This window comes from Amphiura filiformis, chromosome 7, assembly GCF_039555335.1.
Source record: "Amphiura filiformis chromosome 7, Afil_fr2py, whole genome shotgun sequence".
Lineage (NCBI taxonomy): Eukaryota > Metazoa > Echinodermata > Ophiuroidea > Amphilepidida > Amphiuridae > Amphiura > Amphiura filiformis.
In genome coordinates, this window is record NC_092634.1 from 1,899,514 (window position 1) to 1,922,705 (window position 23,192).

The window sequence follows — 23,192 nt, forward strand, 5'->3', positions numbered from 1 at the left end:
TTCATATGGCTGAATTAGACGAAGCTACATGTAATTATTGCTATTAGTAAACACTAAAGAACACTTACTGTCAATGTTCGATATTAAGATTTCTACTTGTGCTACTTGTTAATTTTTGTTTTTTATTTGTATTTGTACATCATATCGGACAGGGTACTTGAGTTCATTAAGAAATATTTATATATATTGTACTTTACACAACACCGCTGACCATAGTAACACATCAATACTAGTTAAATATTTACAGTAAAATGACTGGACTTTCGGCGAGACCTTTGCCCGTTGTTTTAACTTTGCCTGCACTGATCGGATTGCTCGCCAATTCATACGCACCTCATCGTATTTCTACTGATTGCCGAATTCGCAAGGTCTTTGCTCGAGAAGATAAAGGGCCTGTGCATTAATTATAACCCTGCTAAAAACATCCGTGCCCGCTCCCCTTTCACATATCAAATAGAACCTAATTGCAAACCTGTTTGGTCTAGATAAATAATACGAGCGAAAATATAGTTTGACTAATTTTTCGTAGCGAAACATTCGAGCGTCAAGAACCGAAGGTGGCAGCGGAAAACCGCGACACATGACCAAAATGAACACACGCAGAAGCCTTTAAGGCCAAAATATAATCTGACATTTTTGTGGAAGTTTTCCTGTTGCGTCAGACGTCGCGTCTTCCGTTCTTCGCGGTGATTCTCCGTTATCTATTGTGACATTAGATTAATTCCGCTCAAATGGTCAGCTTTGTTTGGGCTATGTTTGACGTCTTCTGCAACGGAAGACGCTACGGCAACTTTAGCTGCTGCGGCAGACGCTACGGAAATTAGCCGCTACGTCTGTTGCAACTTTAAAACGCTCGTAAGACGTCCGACTATATTTTGACCTTTACCTTTTTAGAGCATTTTATTTTCGATTCCCCGTGAACGTGTACTAAAACTTTTCGACTTTTTGGCTCTCCAATTCAATTTTCCTCTCCCCGCTCATAGTTAGTGCACAGCCTGTGAACCATGTGATAAGTTAGTGTTATATGTGACGTGTCATGTCAAAAGGAGACACTTTGGGGCAGGATCATAAATGGAGAAATAGCCAAAAATCTGTCCGGGGGTGATTTTTTCACAATTTGGGTTTGTTGCGAATTTGTGATATTATTAATGTTAAAAATATTGTCTGATAGTTTCAGACCGGAATATAACTGGCATCTTGTATTTTTTGAGACATTTTTCAAGGTAAATCCTACTCTCAACATTGTCAATAGTAATTTTAAAGGCCGATATCTCAATTTCCAATTTTAAAATACCACAACTTACGAACTCAATATCTTCGCTTAGGAATGTCCGATTTCATTGGGGAAAACGGCATTGTGGAGCAAAATATCTCTATATTTAAGCTATGTAAAAACCTCAAAATTGATAACCTGCCCAAAAGTGTCTCCTTTTGACATGACACGTCACATATTTAATCAAAATCAAAATCGATATTATGTATACGTTATGGCTATTTTAGTATTTTTTATTTGGACAGTAAACAGACTCAAATTTGCAATAGATTAACAGATATTGCATTATTATCAAATGCTTTACTAAACGAAATGGATGTCACAGCAATTATACACCAGTATGTTGATGCTCGCACGACTACTGTTCTCCTCCTGTTGACCTTCCTTATGATTGTGTTGTGGAGCCGACGCCCAACCAATATCCCTCCGGGGCCATGGGCCCCATGGCCCGTTTTGGGTGCCCTTCCCAATTTGATCTTTACAGCATGGTGGACTGGAAACACCAAAGCACATCAGCTTCTATCATATCTTGCGGGGCAGTACGGTAATGTGTATAGCATGTATGTAGGAAACCGTTTGGTCGTAGTCCTCAATACACACGACGCTATTCGAGAAGCTTTCCGCAACCCGGATATAGCAGCCAGACCAGAAAATTCTGTCGCGAAGAAATTAAAGAATGGACACGGTAAGTGAGTAAGGCTAATATACACATTTTCGTGTTTTAGCTATTTTCAGAATTCAAATGAATTTTTTAGTTTATTTCCGACATCAAATCAATTTCTTAGTTATTCACGCTATCTGTGTCCAGGTGGTTCTTTTGCAAGTTACATTCATTTTATAATCTTTAATTATAAAATGTGACACTTAGGATGCAGTAATTTAGAGTTAATTAATGATAGCATTGCCATTTTTAATCAATGGGTTAGGTAAAGGGGGAATCCTCTAGTGCGATGTGCGCAGACAGATGTTTTAATCCATAAAAAATGGTTTTTAATCCATATCAATCCCATTTTATTTCAAGATTCAGAATCTTTATTATAATAAGTAAAATTCATTAGCGTCCATTGTGTCGGAGATACATTTTTTTGTTTGGTGTTGGATGGGCGTGCAAAATGCACCTTTATGTACGTCCGATACGGGAGCGAGAACTTTAACGAGATGTTCAGAGATCCACTGAGGACCAACAATCTGGTTTTTTTTTCTACGTTGCTTTAAACTTGTTGCTAATTCGGGAGAATAAATACTTCACACTATAGGCTATATTTTATGACTTTGAAGTTAATACTCTATTCCAATAGTTTTCTGAATCTACAGAGTTCAAACCTAAGCCTACTATAGCTCAAAAGTTCAATCCATCGGGGTCGGGGAGGCAGTAGTTGGACATTGAAGCCCACAATAGGTATCTAAATTATATTAAAATTCACTAAAGTAAGCCTATATTGGGTTTCGATAGTGGTCAATTATCTCTAACGCCTCGGGGGCTTTTTGGCGACGGGAAGGAAAAGAAGGAAGGAATAAAGAGAGAAAACAAAGAAAGAAGTTGTTTGCTCTCAGCGATTGTGTCATCACACCACGTTGGATGCACGCACGAACAGCGCATATGTGATGTGATCAAGCAAAATCAGTCGGAACTCAAAAATATTGATTTTGAGATATAGCCAAACAAAGATAACATTTCCTTTTGTTTCCTTATGTTTTTGAAACTCTTTAATTGTTCATATCTTTCGAACTAGCTGTTCAATTGCAATGGGGTTTGCTGCAAAATCCAGCTTTATAAATGCTTCTTACACTCAAACTAAAAATTTAATATTTCCGAGTTCCGACTGATTTTGCTTGATCGCGTCACATATATCAAGTAGTATTTTGTAGTACCTGGGCGTGTTAGGGCTAATGGACGTTTTCCCCGTAAAGAATTGCGCTAAATTGTAATAATCTCTTATTAATTTACCGGTAAATTAACGTCAACATAATTAACATAAATTAAATAAAATATGAAAATACGTTCCTATAGCAAATTCATTTACTAAGAGTAAAGTCTATTGCAAGTGCTATTATACGACAAGTGCTATCATAACCTAAAATTAGCATCTTATAAAAGATAAATTTAAAAAAAAATGACAAACTAGTGTTTTGTTATCATTTTGTAAATCTAAATTGCAGCGATTATTTTGGTACTGAAATTGATAAGTAAGTCATTTATAAACTTCACATGTTGGTTTTGTATGCTGATTCTTACAGGTACAGTAAACATGCATCTCCCGGTTGTTGTTTTTGGCAGTCGTCACTAAAATAACGACACAAGATATGAAAAAATCCGAAGTCCATTGGCCTTTCATTTTGCACAAAATATAAAGTTTGCTTTATCTCAGAAATAGGGCGGTCGCCATGGGGGTGTAGGGGTGCGACACCCCCTGGCGATCTCAAAAAACAAAGGGAAAAGAGAGGGGGAACGGAGGGGGGAGGGAGAGAGAGAAAGATGTGGAGGGGGAGTATGGGATCCCAGCAAACACAAAAACGTTTTAAATAAGTTATATTTTGGCTTTTGGTTTAGGTAAAAACAATTTAATAACAATTTTGCCAAATATTTTGTCAACACTTTAATAACATGTTTTTTTTTAAACGTTTAATATCATTTAAATGTCGGGTTATATAAAGGTCATGAAAACGTTTTAAAACGTTTTGTATCAAAAAACACTACAACTATATTTTTACAATGTGTTGAAAATGTTATTGTAAACTATTTTTGGAAACATTTTTGCCAAATATTTTGTCAACACTTAAATAACATTATGTGAAAATAGTTGCACCCAGCAAACACAGAAATATTCTTAAAATGTTTTTTCAAAACGTTTTAATAACATTTAAATGTCGGGTTATATAAAGGTCATGTAAACGTTTTTAAAACGTTATTGCAAATATTTTGGGCACAAATTTTTCGCAAAATATTTTTTTCAACCACAAAATAACATACTGTTTAGAATGTTTTGTATCAAGTTTTCAAAAATGTTTTTAGAATGGTATTAAAACGTTTTTATACCCTTTATATAACCCACAATTTAAACGTTTTCTGTAAAACATTTTGTGTTTGCTGGGCAGAAGATTATAAAAAAATGTTTTTTAATGTTATGAAAACGTTTTATACCCTTAATATACCCTTTATATAACCAGACGTTTAAACGTTTTCTGACACCCCTTTATAATCTTTTGCGAATAATGTGGAAAACGTTTTGTGTTTGCTGGGATGTGTCTCTCACATGAGAGAGGGGATAAAAACTACAATAAGTTCGTAATATATCCCCTATTGGACCGGTTGTCCCGGTAGGCCTATATTAGGCCGGCTGGCCCGGTATATTGGGCCTACAATGATGTTGGCCAGGCGCGTTGAGGTGATGCAACTGACAAAGAACTAATGATTTTGCAACATTGAAAAAATACATGAAATATGTTCGCATCCCATCACCTCTCCGCACCGCGGCCTTCATCGGCATAGGCGTAGATCCCAGGGGAATGGGGGATAAATCCTCCAATATTTTGCTAGGGGGATGGTCCATACAATCATCCCCCAATGTTGATGCCTGTATGTAGGTTTCTGACTGAACTAACCTCAATCAAGCAGACACAAAGAAGGAGGTGTATACTACCTTAATAAATGCTGCTGCAAGCTGAGGTATCATGTACCGTGACGCGTGTAAAATGTATTTCTCCATTTGAAAGTATTGCTGAACTAACTATAATTTCTTCTTAATTTTTTAAGGCATTGTTATGGGAACTGGTGCTCCATGGTATCAGCAACGCAAGTTTACAGCTGTAACTTTCAGTAACTTTGGCATAGGCAAATCTCCCTTTCAAGATCAGATAGCTGAGGAAGTTAAGACCATGGCTGCCGAATTCAACAAGTTTGAAGAAAAGCCGTTTGATCCCATGATGCTGTTGACTAATGCCACATCTAACGTGATCTGTGCGGTGATTTTTGGAAAACGTTTCGATTACTCTGACGCTGTGTTTCATCGATTGCTTTGGCGTGCGAAAAGACAGGTATTCGTATGAGAAATTATTAGCATGATTAAAGGGCAGGTCTATAACAACAACATCATATCATTGGCAAGCTAATATTATGAGGACAATGAAAATGACTCCTTTTTTGAGAAAATAAGACGTTTAAAATTGATATTCCGCAAAAACCAACTTAAGCGGTGAGTTCCTTCGAACGAGACAGATTTGGCATAGAAAACCGGTGACGTCATGAAATGAGATGTGCCCGCTGTGAGAAAAGGAACTATAAACGCTGTCAATGGACAGAACGTATACTGTTGCTGTTCACAGAAAAAAAATTCCAAATTAAGTATTACAAATTTCATGGTTTTTAAACATATGGATAAAATCAGCCGCTTCTTTTTTATATATTAGACAATGTGATATTACAATTCATATGTATATCAATATCATGACAAATATTAGGCCTAAAAAATAAATACATAATTTGAGCTTAGAATTTCATCTCAACCGCGTTAGTCCACAAACTCATGTATCCTCGAAAGTGCAGCCTTATGTATCGCCTCTACTCTTATTACGCCTTGGTTGCTTCGCACACTGTACAGCGTCAATTGACCTTTTCGGTAAATCCCATAATTCCTTGCGGGTAAACCCAAGATGTCGTCATTTGACGTCACGCCGACGCGCACATCGTTTAGCAAACATCGTTACTGCGCAATTCGCCGGCGTGACGTCAAATGACGACATCTCGGGTCTAACCACAAGGAATTATGGGATTTACCGAAACGGTCAATTAATAACCAAAAAATCATAATGATTCACCCATAAAAGTTGTAATACGCATGCGCGGATTGTATGTTTCGTATATTGATTGACATGCGAGCGTATTTATTGAATATAGACCTTTTCAAACAAACTTCGGAAACGTTCGAAAAACCAGGTCATGTGAACCGGGAAAGTCAATCCCATTTGGTCCAATCCCACTTAGTCCAATCCCATTTAGTCCATGTCCCACTCACCCATGTCCCACTTAGGTCATTCCCACTAGGGCCATGCCTCCCTTATTCCATGTCCCACTAGGGCCATATCCCATTTAGGTCATGTCCCACTAGGGCCATGTCCCACTTAGGCCATGTCCCACTATTGCCATGTCACTTTCACATCTTTTCAGATATACATATGCACATAATTAGGGACAATGGTCGTCATTTTTGGGTCATCTCCGTTCTTAGTCTCCGTCATTATGTTGGCAAACAGTTTCTTCTTCGCTTTCAATCGCCATCTCATTCCTTCATCCTACTGCTTCTTTCTCTTTTCCTTCCTCTGTCTATTTCTCTCCCTTTCATTCACCTTATCCTCCTAATATAGCTGTCTTCGGAAAACCTCGATTTGAAAAGGTCATTATCAAGTTCCATAACTGCCCGGTGCCCGATATTTCACTTACATATACGGACAGCAAAAGAATTATGGTACCAGTTATTATTACCCTGTACGGAACGTACGATCCTAAACAAAGGCAATACGTTAGAAAAAAAAAAATAAAACCAGTAGTCAATACCTGTACCCACTAGCTCTGACCTCATTTGTTGAAATCGGTTAAGATTTAAACTAACAATAATTGAAAACCTAGAGAAAGAATGAAAGCAAAAGATGCACTTTAATATTCTAATCAATGCAAAACACAGAGCTAGTTCTCCTGTTCGAGTTGTGTACAAATCAATAGGGCATCCAATGGAACAATCTCCCACTTAAATTTGCATCTTCTTTGGGATTTTGGATTACCGTGTCTTTATTGTTTGACCAATTTCAACGATTGAGTCGAACTACATGTATAAAATGTAGCTATATATTGGCTACTATTCTGATTTATGTCTTTGCTTAGGACATACATAGGTGCAAATAACGGCACCTTAACCCTAGAACTACGAAGAGGGAGGTTGTACCCCCAAGATTTTTTTATCTGTCATAAAAAACGCACGCGTTTAGGCCCAAGCGACCTAAGCTAATCATTGATACATCCTTTGCGCTCATTTTGGTAATACAATTTTCACCCCAGCACCTTACCCGGGGGAGGAGTGGGGGACTGACCATCAAAGATGACCATAGAGGGGGGGGGGTGTTGAGGTCCCAATGATTTTCATTTCGCTCTTGAGAAATTATTTCAAGAACTACTGACTTTTTACTTGTTAGTTAGGTGAAAATAGTCATTTCCTTTTATATTTAGCAGAAAATTTGGTGAAAATCGCATTTTTGTAGAATTTTAAACCGGAAATCAATTTTGCCTCCATAGCCAGAATTTCCCAAATTTGCATGGGCGCCCTCACATTATGACGTCATAGCGACATTATGTGGGGAATGTTTGTACTTATTTTGGTATCACCTGATAGAGGAGACCCATAGCTATACATTAGTATGAAATGTAACGGTATAAGACGTTTATAATTGAAAATTAAGGGGGTCGCAACAACCCCCCCTCTTCGTAGTTTGTGTTACAAAAAAGGCTCAGTAGTTCTAGGGTTAATTCTTGTGCAGGTTTTGATTTCTGTTCATAATACATATATTTTGTATGAGGAAGGTAGGCGAGATTTTCTACAAACATGACATCATGTCCCCAAACATGGTATTGGTGGTCTTTGCCAGCCAATGGGGGTGGGGCGGGGGTCAGATCCCTAAATAAGTTTCCGACCTTTCAACTGAAGCTCCACCCTCTAAATATTGTTTTTGTTTGTTTTCACATCCTTCTAAACCCTAATTAACGATTTCAATCATCCCCAATGAAATTGATTAAGGACCGTACTATTCCCAAAGAATTTTCCCCACGATTAACACCAACTAAAGTTCGTAATATCTAGCAATGAACATGATGGATGGAGTTTTTTATTCAACACAGAAAACTTGTTCGTATCTTATAGTACTGGAAATTTCAACGGATTGTTGCATTTTATTACTCGACTGTATAATAATAATATTAATATAGTGCCATTTCTTATTATGTGTGTTATTCAATTTAGGTTGAAAAGATTGGCTCCGGTCTTTTTCAAGTCTTTATCCCTGCCTTTGAATACCTCCAATCCACCATCGATGACGAATTGCTGCAGATAAATAGCGAACAAAAAGAGTTTATTGGCGGTATTATATCCGATCACAAGAATACATTTGATCCGGATAATTTGCGTGATTATGTAGACGTGTATCTTAATGAAATCCAGCGAAGTCAGGGCTCACCAAAATCTTCTGAGCTGAATGATCATAATCTTGTTGCGACTTTGGTGCAATTATTTGTTGCTGGAACTGAAACCACTTCGACAACAATGAGATGGATTCTGTTGTATCTCATTGCAAATCCTGATATCCAGTTGCGAGTTCAAAACGAAATTGACCATGTCGTTGGCCGAAACCGTCTACCGCGGCTTGCGGATAAAAGTCAGATGCCTTATACGCAAGCTACAATACACGATGTACAGCGAATATCCAGCGTCCCTATAATGGGTTTACCACATATGGCGTCACGTGATACCACTGTAAAAGGATATACGATTCCGCAAGGATCGATTGTTGTGCCCAATATATTCAAAGTTGATCACGATCCAGTTGCATGGAACCAGCCATGGGAATTAAAGCCAGAGAGGTTTATTGACGAAAATGGGACTTTTTGTCCGTCAGAAAACGTGATGCCATTCAGTGTGGGTAAGTTTGAAAGCGTCAGGAATAATAACATTGACATAATCAAGCAAAATATATCCTTTGTCGGGTGTCAAATGTGTTCCATTCCAGTAGTATATTAGGCCGGACATGAAAAGAGGTTTCTCCCTCTGGACTATCGTACCCGGCAGACTAGTTCGATGTAAAACTTAAACGCACTTTGGTAATATGTGATGCGATCAAGCAAAATCAATCGGAACTCGGAAATATTCAATTTTCAGTTTCTTATATTATAGTAAAAAGCATTTACAATGCTGGATTTGCAGAAAACCCCATCGAAATTGAACAACCAGTTCCAAAGATATGAGCTATTAATGAGTTTCCAAAACAAAAGGAAACAAAAGGGGAGTAGTTCCTTTGTATGGCTATATCTCAAAATCAATATTTCCGAGTTCCGTCTGATTTTGCTTGATCGCGTCACATATGTGACCGTCCACGGCGAATGAGCCGTAAATTCCTCCCCAGTCAATTTTGTTTTATTTCGTGTTTAAAAATAAACATCATAAACTTAAAATGGTATATCATTTGACTTCAAACGATATCCAGAAGCGGAGTTATGGTTAGTTAAACTTTGCTCCTTCAACAAAATTATAGCTTTTTTTCGTTTCTTTTTGTGTCTCTTTTTCCACATTGCTGGCAATAAATATCAAACAGTCATAATTGGCGGTCATTTCAAATCATCCCCACGTCAACGAGGTTTAAGAAGGTTCTCTCATTGTTAATTGTTGGTTATGCATACCTATACAAATAACCCACCACTTGAAAAGGATTTAGCAAAAGCAAACAAAGACCAGAGTTATTAAAAGTTCTATAGCCATCTAAGGTAGAAGCTTATTATCCACTTCAATAATAGGATTATTGATTGGTGTTGTGACTATCAAAATAAGACAGTTGTCGCCGCCAGCTTTAGTGACAGATGAATACGACCTTCGTACACAGTTTACACCATAACTCAGAATACAATTTAGGGAATTTACGGCTCGTTTGTGCTGCCGGGTCACATATTATGAGCCAAAACAATATTATATTGCAAATTTTCCGCAATTCAGTAGTAATTGTCTCAGTAAAATAATCTTAGAACAGGTCAGCGGGGTTAAGACTGTCCAAACTAAAAGGTTTCCTGGTATACAAATATACGCCTGTTGTCATATTTACCCCTTCCCCTTATTGTACCTTACAGAATTGCGGACATGGCATGACATTGTGACAGGCAGATAGATCAGACAGAAACCCGCCAAGTGGCCAAACTAACTATACACTCTATGTGTCATTTCCTCTGCAGGTCGCCGTTCCTGCATTGGTGAAAATTTGGCCAAAATGGAATTGTTCATCTTTGTTTCGCATCTGTTGCACCAATTCACCTTCAAGAAACCTAAAGATGAGACACTCTCACTGGAGGGCATTATGGGTGGATCCTATGTCCCATCTGATTACAAGGTGCAGGCTATCAGGAGAATCTGAGCTTGATTATGCCGCAGTTGACTTCTCTAAGAAGTAGGGTTGGTCGGTACGATGTAACTAATACCGGCATAGGTCTAACTAGCTTCATTAAAAAAAGCTAAATAGGTTTGAATATGTATATTTCACTAACTGATATCACTTCATTTATATACAGTTTAGAAGTGTAAAGAAACTTTAAAATGATACAGGTTAAGTTGACCAAAAGACGCTGCTGACAACCGGAAAACACGACCTCTGACACCGATGGACACCCGCTTGCAAATGCGTCGGACTATAATATTGTAACATTTAAGGTAAAAAAGGGTAATCTGACATTTTGGCAGAGGTTTTGCCGTTGCATCAGACGTCGCGTTTTTCATTCTCTGCAGTGATTCTACGTTGCTCATTGCGATATTCGATTCTTTCCACTCAAATGATCAGCTTTGTTGGGGATGTGTTTCATATTTAGAGAATAAACAATGGTATGTTTGTTTTTACTATCCTCTACCGTGTGATAGACGACAGGCAGGTTAAATCAACGTTTCAAAACGTAAAAAGGGGCCAAGTTTAAAAATTCTTTCCTGTGTGGCTTTTCACCCTTTTTTAAACTTGGTCCCATTCAGTAAAGTAGTACCGTAATAACATGAAGAATGAGTCCAAATTTCTACATGCAACAATTAGGTTTAAGACTGTTCGAAAGCGGTGCAATATGACGTAGGCTATGTATTATCAAAAACATTTGAAGGTTTATGTTTCATTATATTGCGTGTTCATAAAGAGTAGTAGAGTATTATATAAACTTAGCAAATTGACTGTCTCTCAACCTGCTACATATAGGCCCTACATCTGTACATAAGGCGCAGAATCGCACAAGACGATGAAGAATTTAACAAAGTGAGTATTCGCTACTTTTGCTAAAATCAAAATACATTATAACGTCTTTACGGAAAAAATTCAATCAAGCACGAACATTAATTAATTAACTCTACAAAATGAACACTGACAACTAAGAAAACAAACAAGTAGCCTAATGATGACTTCGTATGGGTCTTTAGAAACTTCCATAAATGGGACCAAGTTTTAAAAAGGGTGAAAAAAAAGCCACACAGGAAAGAATTTTTAAACTTGGCCCCTTTTACGTTTTGAAACGTTTTTTGGTAGATATTAATTCTTTTTTGAGGTAAAAATATTGCGCGGTAAGTGGTTCTTTGTAGCCATGCGAGGCGAACTAGTTGGATATCCATATTTCGCGGTTAATGGTTCTTTGTAGCCATGCGGGGCAAACTAGTTGGATATCCATATTTCGCGATAAGTGGTTTTTTGAAGCTTCGAGGGGGCAAACTAGTTGGATATCCATATTTCGCGGTTAGCAGTTCTTTGTAGCCCTGCGGGGCAAACTAGTTGGATATCCATATTTCGCGGTTTGTGGTTTTTTGTAGCCCTGCGGGGCAAACTAGTTGGATATCCATACTTCGCGATGAGTGGTTTTTTAAAGCTTCGAGGGGCAAACTAGTTGGATATCCATATTTCGCGGTTAGCAGTTTTTTGTAGCCCTGCGGGGCAAAATAGTTCGACATCTTCATTTCGCGGTTAGTGGTTTTAACGACCCGTAACCACCCCAATCAGCTGCATGGGGTAAAAGAATTATTTAAAAAATTAATAGCTGAACCCAATAGTTCAGCCAGGGACTGGAAACGACATATTGATGACTATATATAGAGTGTATTCAATAAACCCAAGCGGAACGAGAGCTGCTAAGTAACCGCTATCCGACCATATACGTCTAGCCCTTTTCTATTCACAGTTTATCCATTGTATTCCTTTTGTTTAAGGTTCGTTGCCTCGACCATTACCTAGAGTAATGGAGGTAGCTAGCTGCCCAGAGACCATTATCAACACAATAGCTTAAGATAACGGTCTCGGGCAGCGAGCTAAACAAAAGGAATACCATGGACATTCTAGAAACACTATGGAAAGGATCACAACATACATGTAGAATCTGAGTTGGTTACTAGTCTCTGATAGAATTACGGAACAAATGCATTTGCAGCTCGATTTAAATGCAAATGTTACATGGCAAGAGAAAATTATAGAGGGCTCCTGCAGTCCGTATAACAGTAATTCATAACACCACTGGTGCTTATTTAAATTTATGTAAATTAAATTTTAATTAGCATAACAAAGTAAATTTTCATAATTAAAAAGTAACCGTTTCGTTGCATGTATACTCCGCACATGTATATAAACTTGCCATTGGTTTTTAGAAGGGAATCTGTCTTTATCCTTGCCCAACCCAAAAACGCTCAACGGTCCATGCAAATTAGCTACTAGGCAAGAACCCCCGGGATACTACCCGACCAGGGGAGCTTCGCAACTAATCGGCGGTACTCATTACAAGTCAAGAGGCTGGGTGTGCAAAGCCTTACTGTGACCTACCCATAATGGGGAGCACCATTGGACACAACGTTACTAGCTTTGTCAAATATCTGCTTATACTCACATTTTTCTAAGATATAAATTTCATGGTGTTGAAACAGATTGTAGTGCAAACATTGACAACTCTATACAATTTGCATTATTCATTAAACATTTGAATAACAATGGTCACGGGGTGAATGCACTCCATCGGATTAACTATTATGCAGGTGAATAACCTACCAAACCACTTCAAATACAGGTTTCAATTGAGATCAATTCTGTATTGATTTGATTAAATCACTTACATTTGTCATTAAATAGACTCGCACGCAGGACACATGGGAAGAATATTAAACTATCTCGGGGTGTTTTTATTTTGGGAAAAAACCCACAACTTTTACAAAATAATACATCAGTATTTTCCATTTTGTCTTTTGGAAAATGAATACTCATTACAACAAATTCGTTTATTTTGGCTCGCCGTATATGTAAGATAAACGGTTCAAAACAGACAATTACCATAGATAATTCGGGGTCTCGCCTTCCGAGCGACTAACATGCTCACCATACCTCAACAAGACACCGATTATCTATGGTAATGGTCTGTTTCTCACCCTTTATCTACTACATAAACACATGCATGATCAGACAACGAGTGTTCAATTTCCTCATAGCATCCCACGTTGTACATACGTCAGTCGAATTTGGCGGTGTTGGTTTGTTAGCCCTCTAAGTTATAACATCGTTCAATTTGTGTTGAACATTGTATGTGGACCTCACTGTAATAACATAAAGATCAGTCTGATCAGTGTGATATCATTTCAAGAGGTCACTTCACATGATTAAGCTAAAGTACTTCCTTTCTTTCGTTTTTCTTTCTTTCTTTAATAGGCCTACTTTCATTATTCCTTTCCTTTTTAGTTCTTTTTCTTTTCTTTATTTCTTTCTTCTCTTTTCCTTCCTTTCTTTTTTTTCCTTTCTTTCATTCTTTCTTTCTTCCTTTCTTTTTCTCCTTCCTTCTTTCTTTCTTTCTTTCTTCCTCTCTTTCTTTCTTTTTCTTTCTTTCTTTCTTTCTTTCTTATTTTCTTTCTTTCTTTCATAGGCCTACTTTCATTCTTTTCTTTTTCCTTTCTTTCTTTCTTTCTTTCTTTCTTTCTTTCTTTCTTTCTTTCTTTCTTTCTTTCTCTCTCATTCTTTACTTTCTTCCTTTATTTTCATCACTCTCTCTTCCTCTTTCTTTGCATTTCATTTAATATTTAGAGTTTGTCTGCGACCGCTTTCGCTCGCGCTGCTTTAATTTGCGTGTTGCGCCATTTCTAGTGCGCACCTTTTAACATCGCGTTTCTCATTTTTGTTTTCCGCGCTCGCAGACATTCTCTATTTTGCTCACTTTGATAAAGTACTTTTGTACGAAACGTCAGTGTATAATTTTATATTAAAACATCGTTGAACAGCACCATTTTGTTCAATTACTTTTCATTATTTGGTGGCATGGTGGTGATTTGAGGATGTCACCAATGGAAATAGCGCCGTCACATTAGCCATGATGTTGATTTATCTCAAAATGTCCAAATTTCAAGTTATTGTCAATTCATTTTAAGCCGCTGGTAACCAGTATTTCCAAAAAGGGTGTAGCTTTGAATTGATGTGATGGGATTCAATTTTATTCAATATCTATGCTGACCAACAGATCGTTCTACGGTTTCACGATTTAAATGACTATAGGCCTATGCCCTAGATTGTCGAGAAGGCATTGATGCAAACATCATGCATGTGAAATGTTCCAAAGGTTAATGAACGAGAATGAATAGAACAGATTAACTTTATCATGTTTGTCTCCTTATGCATGAGTGCGTATATTTATGGCCTTTACAATATTTTCTTATGTTCTTGTTAGGTATGGGGTATTATTAAAATAAAAAATAGTTATATTAAATGAAATCCTGGCACAAATAAATCGTCTTCATTCAATTGTGCTCTCTTTAAAGCAAGTAGAAATAGCTTGTACACTTTCAACATGGGAACACGTTTTGACGTATCTATAATTAGTAAAAAGATGTAGCTCAGCGGCCAGCCAACAAAAATAAAAACTGTCTATAGTAGGCCCTATACGAGAAACAAGATTTTCTCTCTGAATTGGCCGTATTTTTACGTGTAAGAAAATCAATCGCATTATCGTGTTCACTCAAAAATTTAGAAAATAAATGGGCACTTCTGGGTTGGGTATCTATAGATTCTATAGAATTTAAGTATGATATATTTTCGATGGTAATATATTTTCACTTTCAAAGTTTGTAGTTTTGATAATTGCAATTTCTGAATATTATATAAAAAGCACGAATAAGTCTATAAATGTAAGAGTATCGGATCATTTTGAATGTTAATAAATGCGAAACGCCGGCGGTAAACACCAGCAGTAGCTTTTATGAATAGAATACAATAGTGGATACAATAGCGGATACAATAGCGGAACAATAGAGCTCTCTTACGGGCAAATAAACCTCGTCGTGTTTTGCTAAATTTCACTTCTTCTTTTTCATGAACTAACCGTTATTTCATAAAGTAACCGTATTTTTAAAACTTGGCAAAACATCGACCGATGTTTTAATATTTTGAGTAGTGCGCCGGTATCCACTATACGATAAAAATATTGGACCTACCTGTCGTCTATCATAGGTAGAGGATAGTAAAAACAAAAATTCCTATCGCTTATTTTCATTCTTAGTCAGTTAAATATTATCTTAATAAATTATTATAAATTATTTTTTAAGCAAAAACAAAGTTACCTTCATAAAAACTCCCCTGATTATAAAATGAACGAAACATGTTTACAACTTCACGAATTCTGTTGCGAGTACTGCTAGCGCGGTCGCATATCCCGCACTAGTCTACGCATACAACGCGACACATATGCGTACCTCTACAGGCCTCAAGATGACGTGGGGTCGTCTACGGCCTAATAGACGGCACCCGAAATCATGCGATTGTCCAATCAGATTATTCATCTACGAACTAGACCACTCCCACTGACTAAGAATTGGACGTCTTCTGCAGCTAAATAATCTACGGTAATTTTCAGCTGTTACGGTCCAGGAAATTTGCCGCTACGTCTGTCCCAACGGTAAAACCTTCTATGGAGAGGGGTGGGGGCAACGACCATGATTGGGGGGGGGGGGGATACCGGGTCTGATGCAGGAGGGCACAAGCGGTTTTTCGATAATTTTCCTAAATTTTCAAATCGATGGGGGGGGGGGCACATATCTACCCATGTCCTATGACTTTACGCCATTGACTGCCAAAATTGGTCCCCCGCCACAACATGGGCATACAAAAAATGTTCTAGCCTCTCTCTCCAATTCTACTCTCCCCACTCATAGTTAGTGCAAAGCACCTGGGCCACATTATACAAGTCTTATTTTGTATTTTATCAAAATCAAAATCCATATCACGTATACGTTATGGCTATTTTAGTATGTTATATTTGGATAGTAAACAGACTCAAATTTGCAATAGATTAACAGATATTGCATATACCTAACTGAGTAATTCACACTAGCAACTTCTCCATTCGATATTTAAACGCTTTAAATGCTTTGTATTTTATCATAACCAATTATTACGTATACGTTATGGCTATTTTAGTATTTTTTATTTGGACAGTAAACAGACTCAAATTGGCAATAGATTAATAACAGATATAAATAGTAATTCACACTAGCAGCTTCTCCATTCAATATTCAAACGTTTGAAATGCTTTGGTGAACAAAATGGATGTCACTGTAATTGTACAGCAGTATGTTGATGCTCGCACCACCACTGTTCTCCTCTTTTTAGCCATTTTTATGATTGTGTTGTGGAGCCGACGCCCAACCAATCTCCCTCCGGGACCCTGGGCCCCATGGCCAGTTTTGGGTGCCCTTCCCAATTTGATCTTTACAGCATGGTGGACTGGAAACACCAAAGCACATCAGCTGCTATCGTATCTTGCGGGGCGGTACGGTAATGTGTATAGCATGTATGTGGGAAACCGTTTGGTCGTAGTCCTCAATACACACGACGCTATTCGAGAAGCTTTCCGCAACCCCGATATAGCAGCCAGACCAGAAAATTATATTGCGACGAAATTAAAGAATGGACACGGTAAGTGGGTAAGGTTGATAACGAATACACATTTTTGTGTTTAACTATTTTTCGACTTCAAATGAATTTCTTAGTTAATTTCCGACTTCAAATGAATTTCTAAGGTATTAATTGAGTAATATGGAAATTGCCAGGATACATTGTGTCGGCAATGAATTTTCCCCAAAATGTCATTACACACCACATCTTACACAATTACTTGAAATGGGGTTCCATCTCCCATGAAATAGCTTTGTAAACAAAAATAAATGATCAAATTTCAAAGGGCACATCACAACACGCTTTTTATCCACTTGAGTCCCTTTTTCTTAACTTTAGAAGAATTGGTACTTTCTAAAATCTGAAGAACAAATAGCAGTATGTAAATTTCCATAATCTTTATTTATTTCTGTCGCGTCGCAGCAATTAATACAGTTTGAAAATTACCATTTGTGAAGGTTTAGAAATCATAGTCCTGTGCACTGGATCATATCTTTTAGTTTAATTCTGCAGCAATTGTTCAAAAAAATCCTCATTCAGTTAATATAATGTTCCAGTTCCAAGAGGTAGCAGCATTCAAGCAGACACTAAGAATTGTCGTTTAAGTATTGTATACCACCCCAATTAGGGGTTATTATTTTCTTTGGAAGCGGGTGGGAAAACATACTGGGGGGTTCATAAATTATTGGAAAGAAAAATAGGGGGTCAAAATGTTTTTGATGACCAAAATGTAGGGAGTCACAAGATGACCACAGATAGTGTGTTCATTTTATTCAAAAAAAAAAACCCAAAAAAAACAAACTGATTATTTCTTCTCAATAACAGGCATTGTTATGGGAACCGGTGCTCCGTGGTTTCAGCAACGCAAGTTTACAGCTGTAACTTTCAGTAACTTTGGCATAGGCAAATCTTCCTTCCAAGATCAGGTAGCTGATGAAGTTAAGACCCTGGCTGCCGAATTCAACAAGTTTGAAGAAAAGCCGTTTGATCCCATGATGCTGTTGACTAATGCCATATCTAACGTGATCTGTTCGGTGATTTTTGGAAAACGTTTCGATTACTCTGACGCTGTGTTTCATCGATTGCTTTGGCGTGCGAAAAGACAGGTATTCGTATGAGAAATTATTAGCATGAATAACATGATTAAATTGGTATCAATAAAATATGTCATCTCTTTTTATTTACCCGTGAAAAATATTATGGATAAAAAATGAAAAAAGAATGAAAAATACAACTCAGCTAAGAGCACAAAAATAATTATTCATGAAAGAACTGTATTGTCGGAAACCAAACAGAACTATCTGATGTGGTTGAGATATAAAATAGCTATCACATACTTTATGACAATACGCTGTGGAAGTGATGTCATAATCGGATTAACTACCATAGCAATAGATGAATACAATTTTTGAATATACCGCGCTGCACTGCAGCAGGTTGCACTCATCACCTGTCTTCAATCAAATAATAAGATTGAATACAATACCGCTCTTTTCAAGGAGACTAATCTTACAGGTGTAAGTGATTAGCATTTCTTTGAAATCTATGGTTCAATGCATCGGTACCGCATGAACGTTGTAGTGCTGGGCGATATTGCCAAAATTGTATTCATCTATTGCTATGGTAGTTAATCCGATTAACTACGTCACTTCTACGGCGTATAGAGAATCTGTACTCCGAATACAGATGATTGATTCCCGGGGCATTGATTGATATTTGAATCTCTTTAACGGTTTGAAATGAGATATCTTTTGACAAATATTTATACATCAAGAACAGCGCGATCAATTATCAATGTTTTCTGAAGATAATGTTCTTTCAAGGACACTCTATAATGCGGGTTTGGGACAGTGAAGTGTTATTTTTGTACATGCAAAATGCTGATCTGTATTTAGAGAACATGACGTTTATCGAGTTTTGTGGCAGGAAGACCTCCAGTTTGTTCCATTTGAAGGCAAAATCTTGTGTCGAATTATCAAAATAAAAAATAAATCAATATCGGTTAATTAATGTTGACACATTCGGACCTTTTTATCTTTTCGAATCTTACATTAAATATAGGCCTATGTCATGTTTAAACAGCTCAATTACAGCCTGCCTGACGTCAAATGACGACATCTCGGGTCCAACCGCAAGGAGTTATGAGATATACCGAAAAATAACCACAAAATAACCTAAAAATCATATTTATATCGATTCACTAGCACATAAAATGTGTAATGCTCATATGCTGATTGTATGGTTCGTATAAGGATAGACATGTGAGCGTATACATTGAACAATGCAGATTTACCGTGTGTTTCATGGATATCATGGATATAGACCTTTTCAAATAAACATCGCAAACGTTCGGAAAACCAGGTCATGTGCATCGGGCAATTCCCACTTAGTCCAATCCCATAATAGTCCACATCTCACTTAGTCCAGTCCCAGTTAGTCCAATCTAACTTAGGCCATGTCCCACTTTTTTGATCGATTTCAACGATTGAGCCGAGCTATGAAAGGTATTATATTGGCTCCTGGTTCTAATGTCTTTGTTTAAGACATAGTGCAAATAACAGGTACCTTAATTCTGTTGCAGGTTTTGCCGTCTGTACATGACACATTCATTTTGTATGGGGAAGGGGACGAGATTTTCTACAAACATGACCATATGTCCCCAAACATGGTATTGGCGGTCTTTGCCAGCCAATGGGGGTGGGGCGGGCGTCAGATTCCTAAATAGGTCTCCGACCTCTCAACTGATGGTCCACCCTCTAAATATTGTTTTTGTTTGTTTTCAAATCCTTTTCACCCCTATATTAACGATGCCAATCCTCCACAATGAAATGGATTAAGGACCGCACTATTCCCAAATTTTACCGACGATTAGTACCAACTAAAATCGTAAGAACTAGCCATGATGGATGGAGTTTTTTATTCAACAAAGACAATTTGTTCGTATCTTATAGTACTGGAAATTTCAACGGATTGTTGCATTTTATTCAATTCAAAAAGGTACTTGACTTTATAATGACAATATTAATATAGTGTCGTTTCTTATTTTGTGTGTTTTTCAATTTAGGTTGAAAAGATTGGCTCCGGTCTTTTTCAAATCTTTATCCCTGCCTTTGAATACCTCCAACCGAACATCGATGACGAATTGGTGCAGATAAATAATGAACAAAAAAGAATTTATTGGCGGTATTATATCCGATCACAAGAAGACATTTGATCCGGATAATTTGCGTGATTATGTAGACGTGTATCTTAATGAAATCCAGCGAAATCAGGGCTCACCAAAATCTTCTGAGCTGAATGATCGTAATCTTGATGCAACTTTGGTGCAATTATTTGTTGCTGGAACTGAAACCACTTCGACAACATTGAGATGGATTCTGTTGTATCTCATTGCAAATCCTGATGTCCAGTTGCGAGTTCAAAACGAAATTGACCATGTCGTTGGCCGAAACCGTCTACCGCGGCTTTCGGATAGAAGTCAGATGCCTTATACGCAAGCTACAATACACGAAGTACAACGAATATCCAGCGTCCCTATAATAGGTGTACCACATTTGGCGTCACGTGATACCACTGTAAAGGGATATACGGTTCCGCAAGGATCGATCGTTGTGCCCAATATATTCAAAGTTGATCACGATCCAGCTGTATGGAATCAACCATGGGAATTAATGCCAGAGAGGTTTATTGACGAAAATGGGAATTTTTGTCCGTCAGAAAATGTGATGCCATTCAGTGTGGGTAAGTTTGTATTAAGCACCAGGAATAACAAAATTGACATAATCGAGCAAAATATACTACATCCCAGTAGACTAACTGGGCAGACTAACTCGATATACCAAGACGGATTTTGGTAATATGAGCCAAAATAATATAATATTGCAAATTTTCCGCTCTTCAGTAGTAATCCCAGCAAACACAAAACGTTTTCGACATCATTCGGCATTCGCGAAAGGTTAGAAAAGGTGGCCAGAAAACGTCGGGTTATATAAAGGGCATAAAACGTTTTCATACCATTAAAAACATTTTTTGATAACTTACTGCAAATTCTAACATAATGTTATTCAAGCGTAGACAAAATATTTGACAAAAATGTTTGCAAAAAATATTTTACAATAACATTTTAAAAACATATGAAAAATATTGTTGCAGTGTGTTTTCATAGAAAATATTTAAAACATTTTCATGACCTTTATATAACCCGACATTTAATGTTATGAAAATGGTTTTTTTCTAAAACAAAACACAAAATATAACCTGTTTAAAACGTTTTGAAACCTTTTATTGTGTAAGTAATTTTTAGAACAAGTCAGCGGGATTGAGGCTGTCCAGATCATCTAAAAGGTTTCCCGTTATACAAGTATACTCCTGTAGTCATCTTTACCCCTTACCCTTACAGCATTGTGGACATGACATGACATTGTGACAGGGAGATAGATCAGACAGAAATCGCCAAGTGGTCAAACTAACTATACACTCTATGTGTAATTTCCTCTGTAGGTCGCCGTTCCTGCATTGGTGAAAGTTTGGCCAAAATGAAAATGTTCATCTTTGTGTCGCATCTGTTGCACCAATTCACATTCAAGAAACCTAAAGATGAGACTCTCTCATTGGAGGGCATTATGGGTGCATCCTATGTCCCATCTGATTACAAGGTGCAGGCTATCAGGAGAATTTAAGCTTGATTATGCCGCGCAGTCTACTTCTCTAAGACGTAGGATTCGTCAGTCCGATGTAACCAATACCAGCATAGGTCTGACTAACTTCATTAAAAAGTCTAAATAGGTTTGAATATGTATATTTCACTAACTGATATCAATTCATTTATGTAAAGTTTAAAAGTGTAAAGAAACTTTAAAACGTCACAGGTTAAGGTTAAATGCGACATTTTAAACGTTATACTTACAAATTGAGAACCACGCGTCGCAGGTAGACTAAACTATACTTTATTTTTAAAGATTTTGATCAAAAGTTTGTAATTATGCTACCAAATCTTTTCTGGCATTTCAATGTCTTCAGCAGAGTTATAACTTGGTTCCCAGCATTAATTACAAATATGCATGACACATGAAAACTATATACTTTGAAACAGGAATAAAATACATAATACGTACAGTAGACTAGGAATTTTGTTAAAATCCAGAGAGAACATGTCTTAGACCGGGTATATTTATACCGGTACACATACGTTCATGAACGTGCTTCTGTGTTGGTAGATATATGATTCAAATTTTGATACAAACACAAGAAAGTAATTGGAATCTTCAGATGGTACTCCATCTTATATCAGTGAGAGCGTGACTGTTGTCACTTTCATTAGTGACCTTCAATCTGCATCGAAAGGAATGAGCCAACTCCCAAACCAATCAAAGCAAACGTTAGAAATATGCAAAGCAGGCAATAATTGTGTATAATGCACAGGTGCGCACCCCGCGTACTACGCGCATTTTCGGACACGTTAATTGTTCTTGTTGATTGTTGCCTTTATATTTGCTTGTATTTTCCTTCATTTTTAGTGACAATTGTGTTATAAAAATAACAAAAATCATGATTTTTTTTTCTCGTGTATAAAATAGGTTATTAAAATAATGCGTATCACTTGTTGCTCGAATTTATATTCCGAGAGCAAAAATGTACAGTTTGCTGAGAGAACCTCGTTTTGGTAGTAAGATGGCGGATCCGTGCAAAGGGAAGAATTTTGTTTTCTTATTGACTGTAATTTCTCTTAGGTTTACTGTCATTGTAACTTGAATGAAAGTAATGCATTAAATGAGTATTAAAAAACCCCACATACAATTTGTGTACCAAGTTTTTGGCCAGGCTGTATTTTAGTAGAGGCAGCTGATTGGACCATATAAGTTAGAATAGACACGTGTCTTTCCAGTCTTCTCTACTGCTCTTCAGGGTTGGGCGGATTCCTGTGCATGATGTAATACACGATATCGTATACGGTATACCGAGAAAGGTGCCTGTATGAAGCACGATTAAGTAATGATGTGTCTGAAATGATGTAAACAAATTTGAACAATCCAATAAGAAATGTCCGATTCAGCAGTGGCAGTATGATAGCATTGTGTTATCAATACAATACTTCTAAGTAGACATATTTTTGAGAAAAAGAGACGGTGATAGGACCAAACCTGCCGAATTTATATACCCAAGGCATAAGTCTGGTGATATTTCCATACCTTCCAGGTTTCCCTCCCTCTTTGAATGGATCTTTTTATTCAACCCCAAATAGGGAGGG

The 23,192-nt window shown here is 37.3% G+C and overlaps 2 protein-coding genes across 2 annotated transcripts; both read left to right on the forward strand.

The window, feature by feature from the left end:
• Nucleotides 1-1,831: 1,831 nt before the first annotated feature.
• On the forward strand, nucleotides 1,832-10,429 carry LOC140156551 (cytochrome P450 2U1-like). The gene is made up of 4 exons (XM_072179490.1): nucleotides 1,832-1,958; nucleotides 5,028-5,236; nucleotides 8,278-8,953; nucleotides 10,251-10,429. Exons 1-4 carry the CDS (start codon nucleotides 1,832-1,834, stop codon nucleotides 10,427-10,429), a joined length of 1,191 nt encoding a protein of 396 aa, XP_072035591.1.
• A 9,674-nt stretch (nucleotides 10,430-20,103) lies between these two features.
• On the forward strand, nucleotides 20,104-21,624 carry LOC140156552 (cytochrome P450 2D4-like). The gene is made up of 2 exons (XM_072179492.1): nucleotides 20,104-20,686; nucleotides 21,446-21,624. Exons 1-2 carry the CDS (start codon nucleotides 20,104-20,106, stop codon nucleotides 21,622-21,624), a joined length of 762 nt encoding a protein of 253 aa, XP_072035593.1.
• Nucleotides 21,625-23,192: the final 1,568 nt, after the last annotated feature.

Coding starts and splice junctions, on each gene's coding strand:
- LOC140156551 (XM_072179490.1), top strand. CDS start 1,832: ATGTATGTAGGAAACCGTTTGGTCGTAGTCCTCAATACACACGACGCT. Junction 1,959..5,027: donor GAAATTAAAGAATGGACACG/GTAAGTGAGTAA, acceptor TAATTTTTTAAG/GCATTGTTATGGGAACTGGT. Junction 8,954..10,250: donor CGTGATGCCATTCAGTGTGG/GTAAGTTTGAAA, acceptor TTTCCTCTGCAG/GTCGCCGTTCCTGCATTGGT.
- LOC140156552 (XM_072179492.1), top strand. CDS start 20,104: ATGAACAAAAAAGAATTTATTGGCGGTATTATATCCGATCACAAGAAG. Junction 20,687..21,445: donor TGTGATGCCATTCAGTGTGG/GTAAGTTTGTAT, acceptor TTTCCTCTGTAG/GTCGCCGTTCCTGCATTGGT.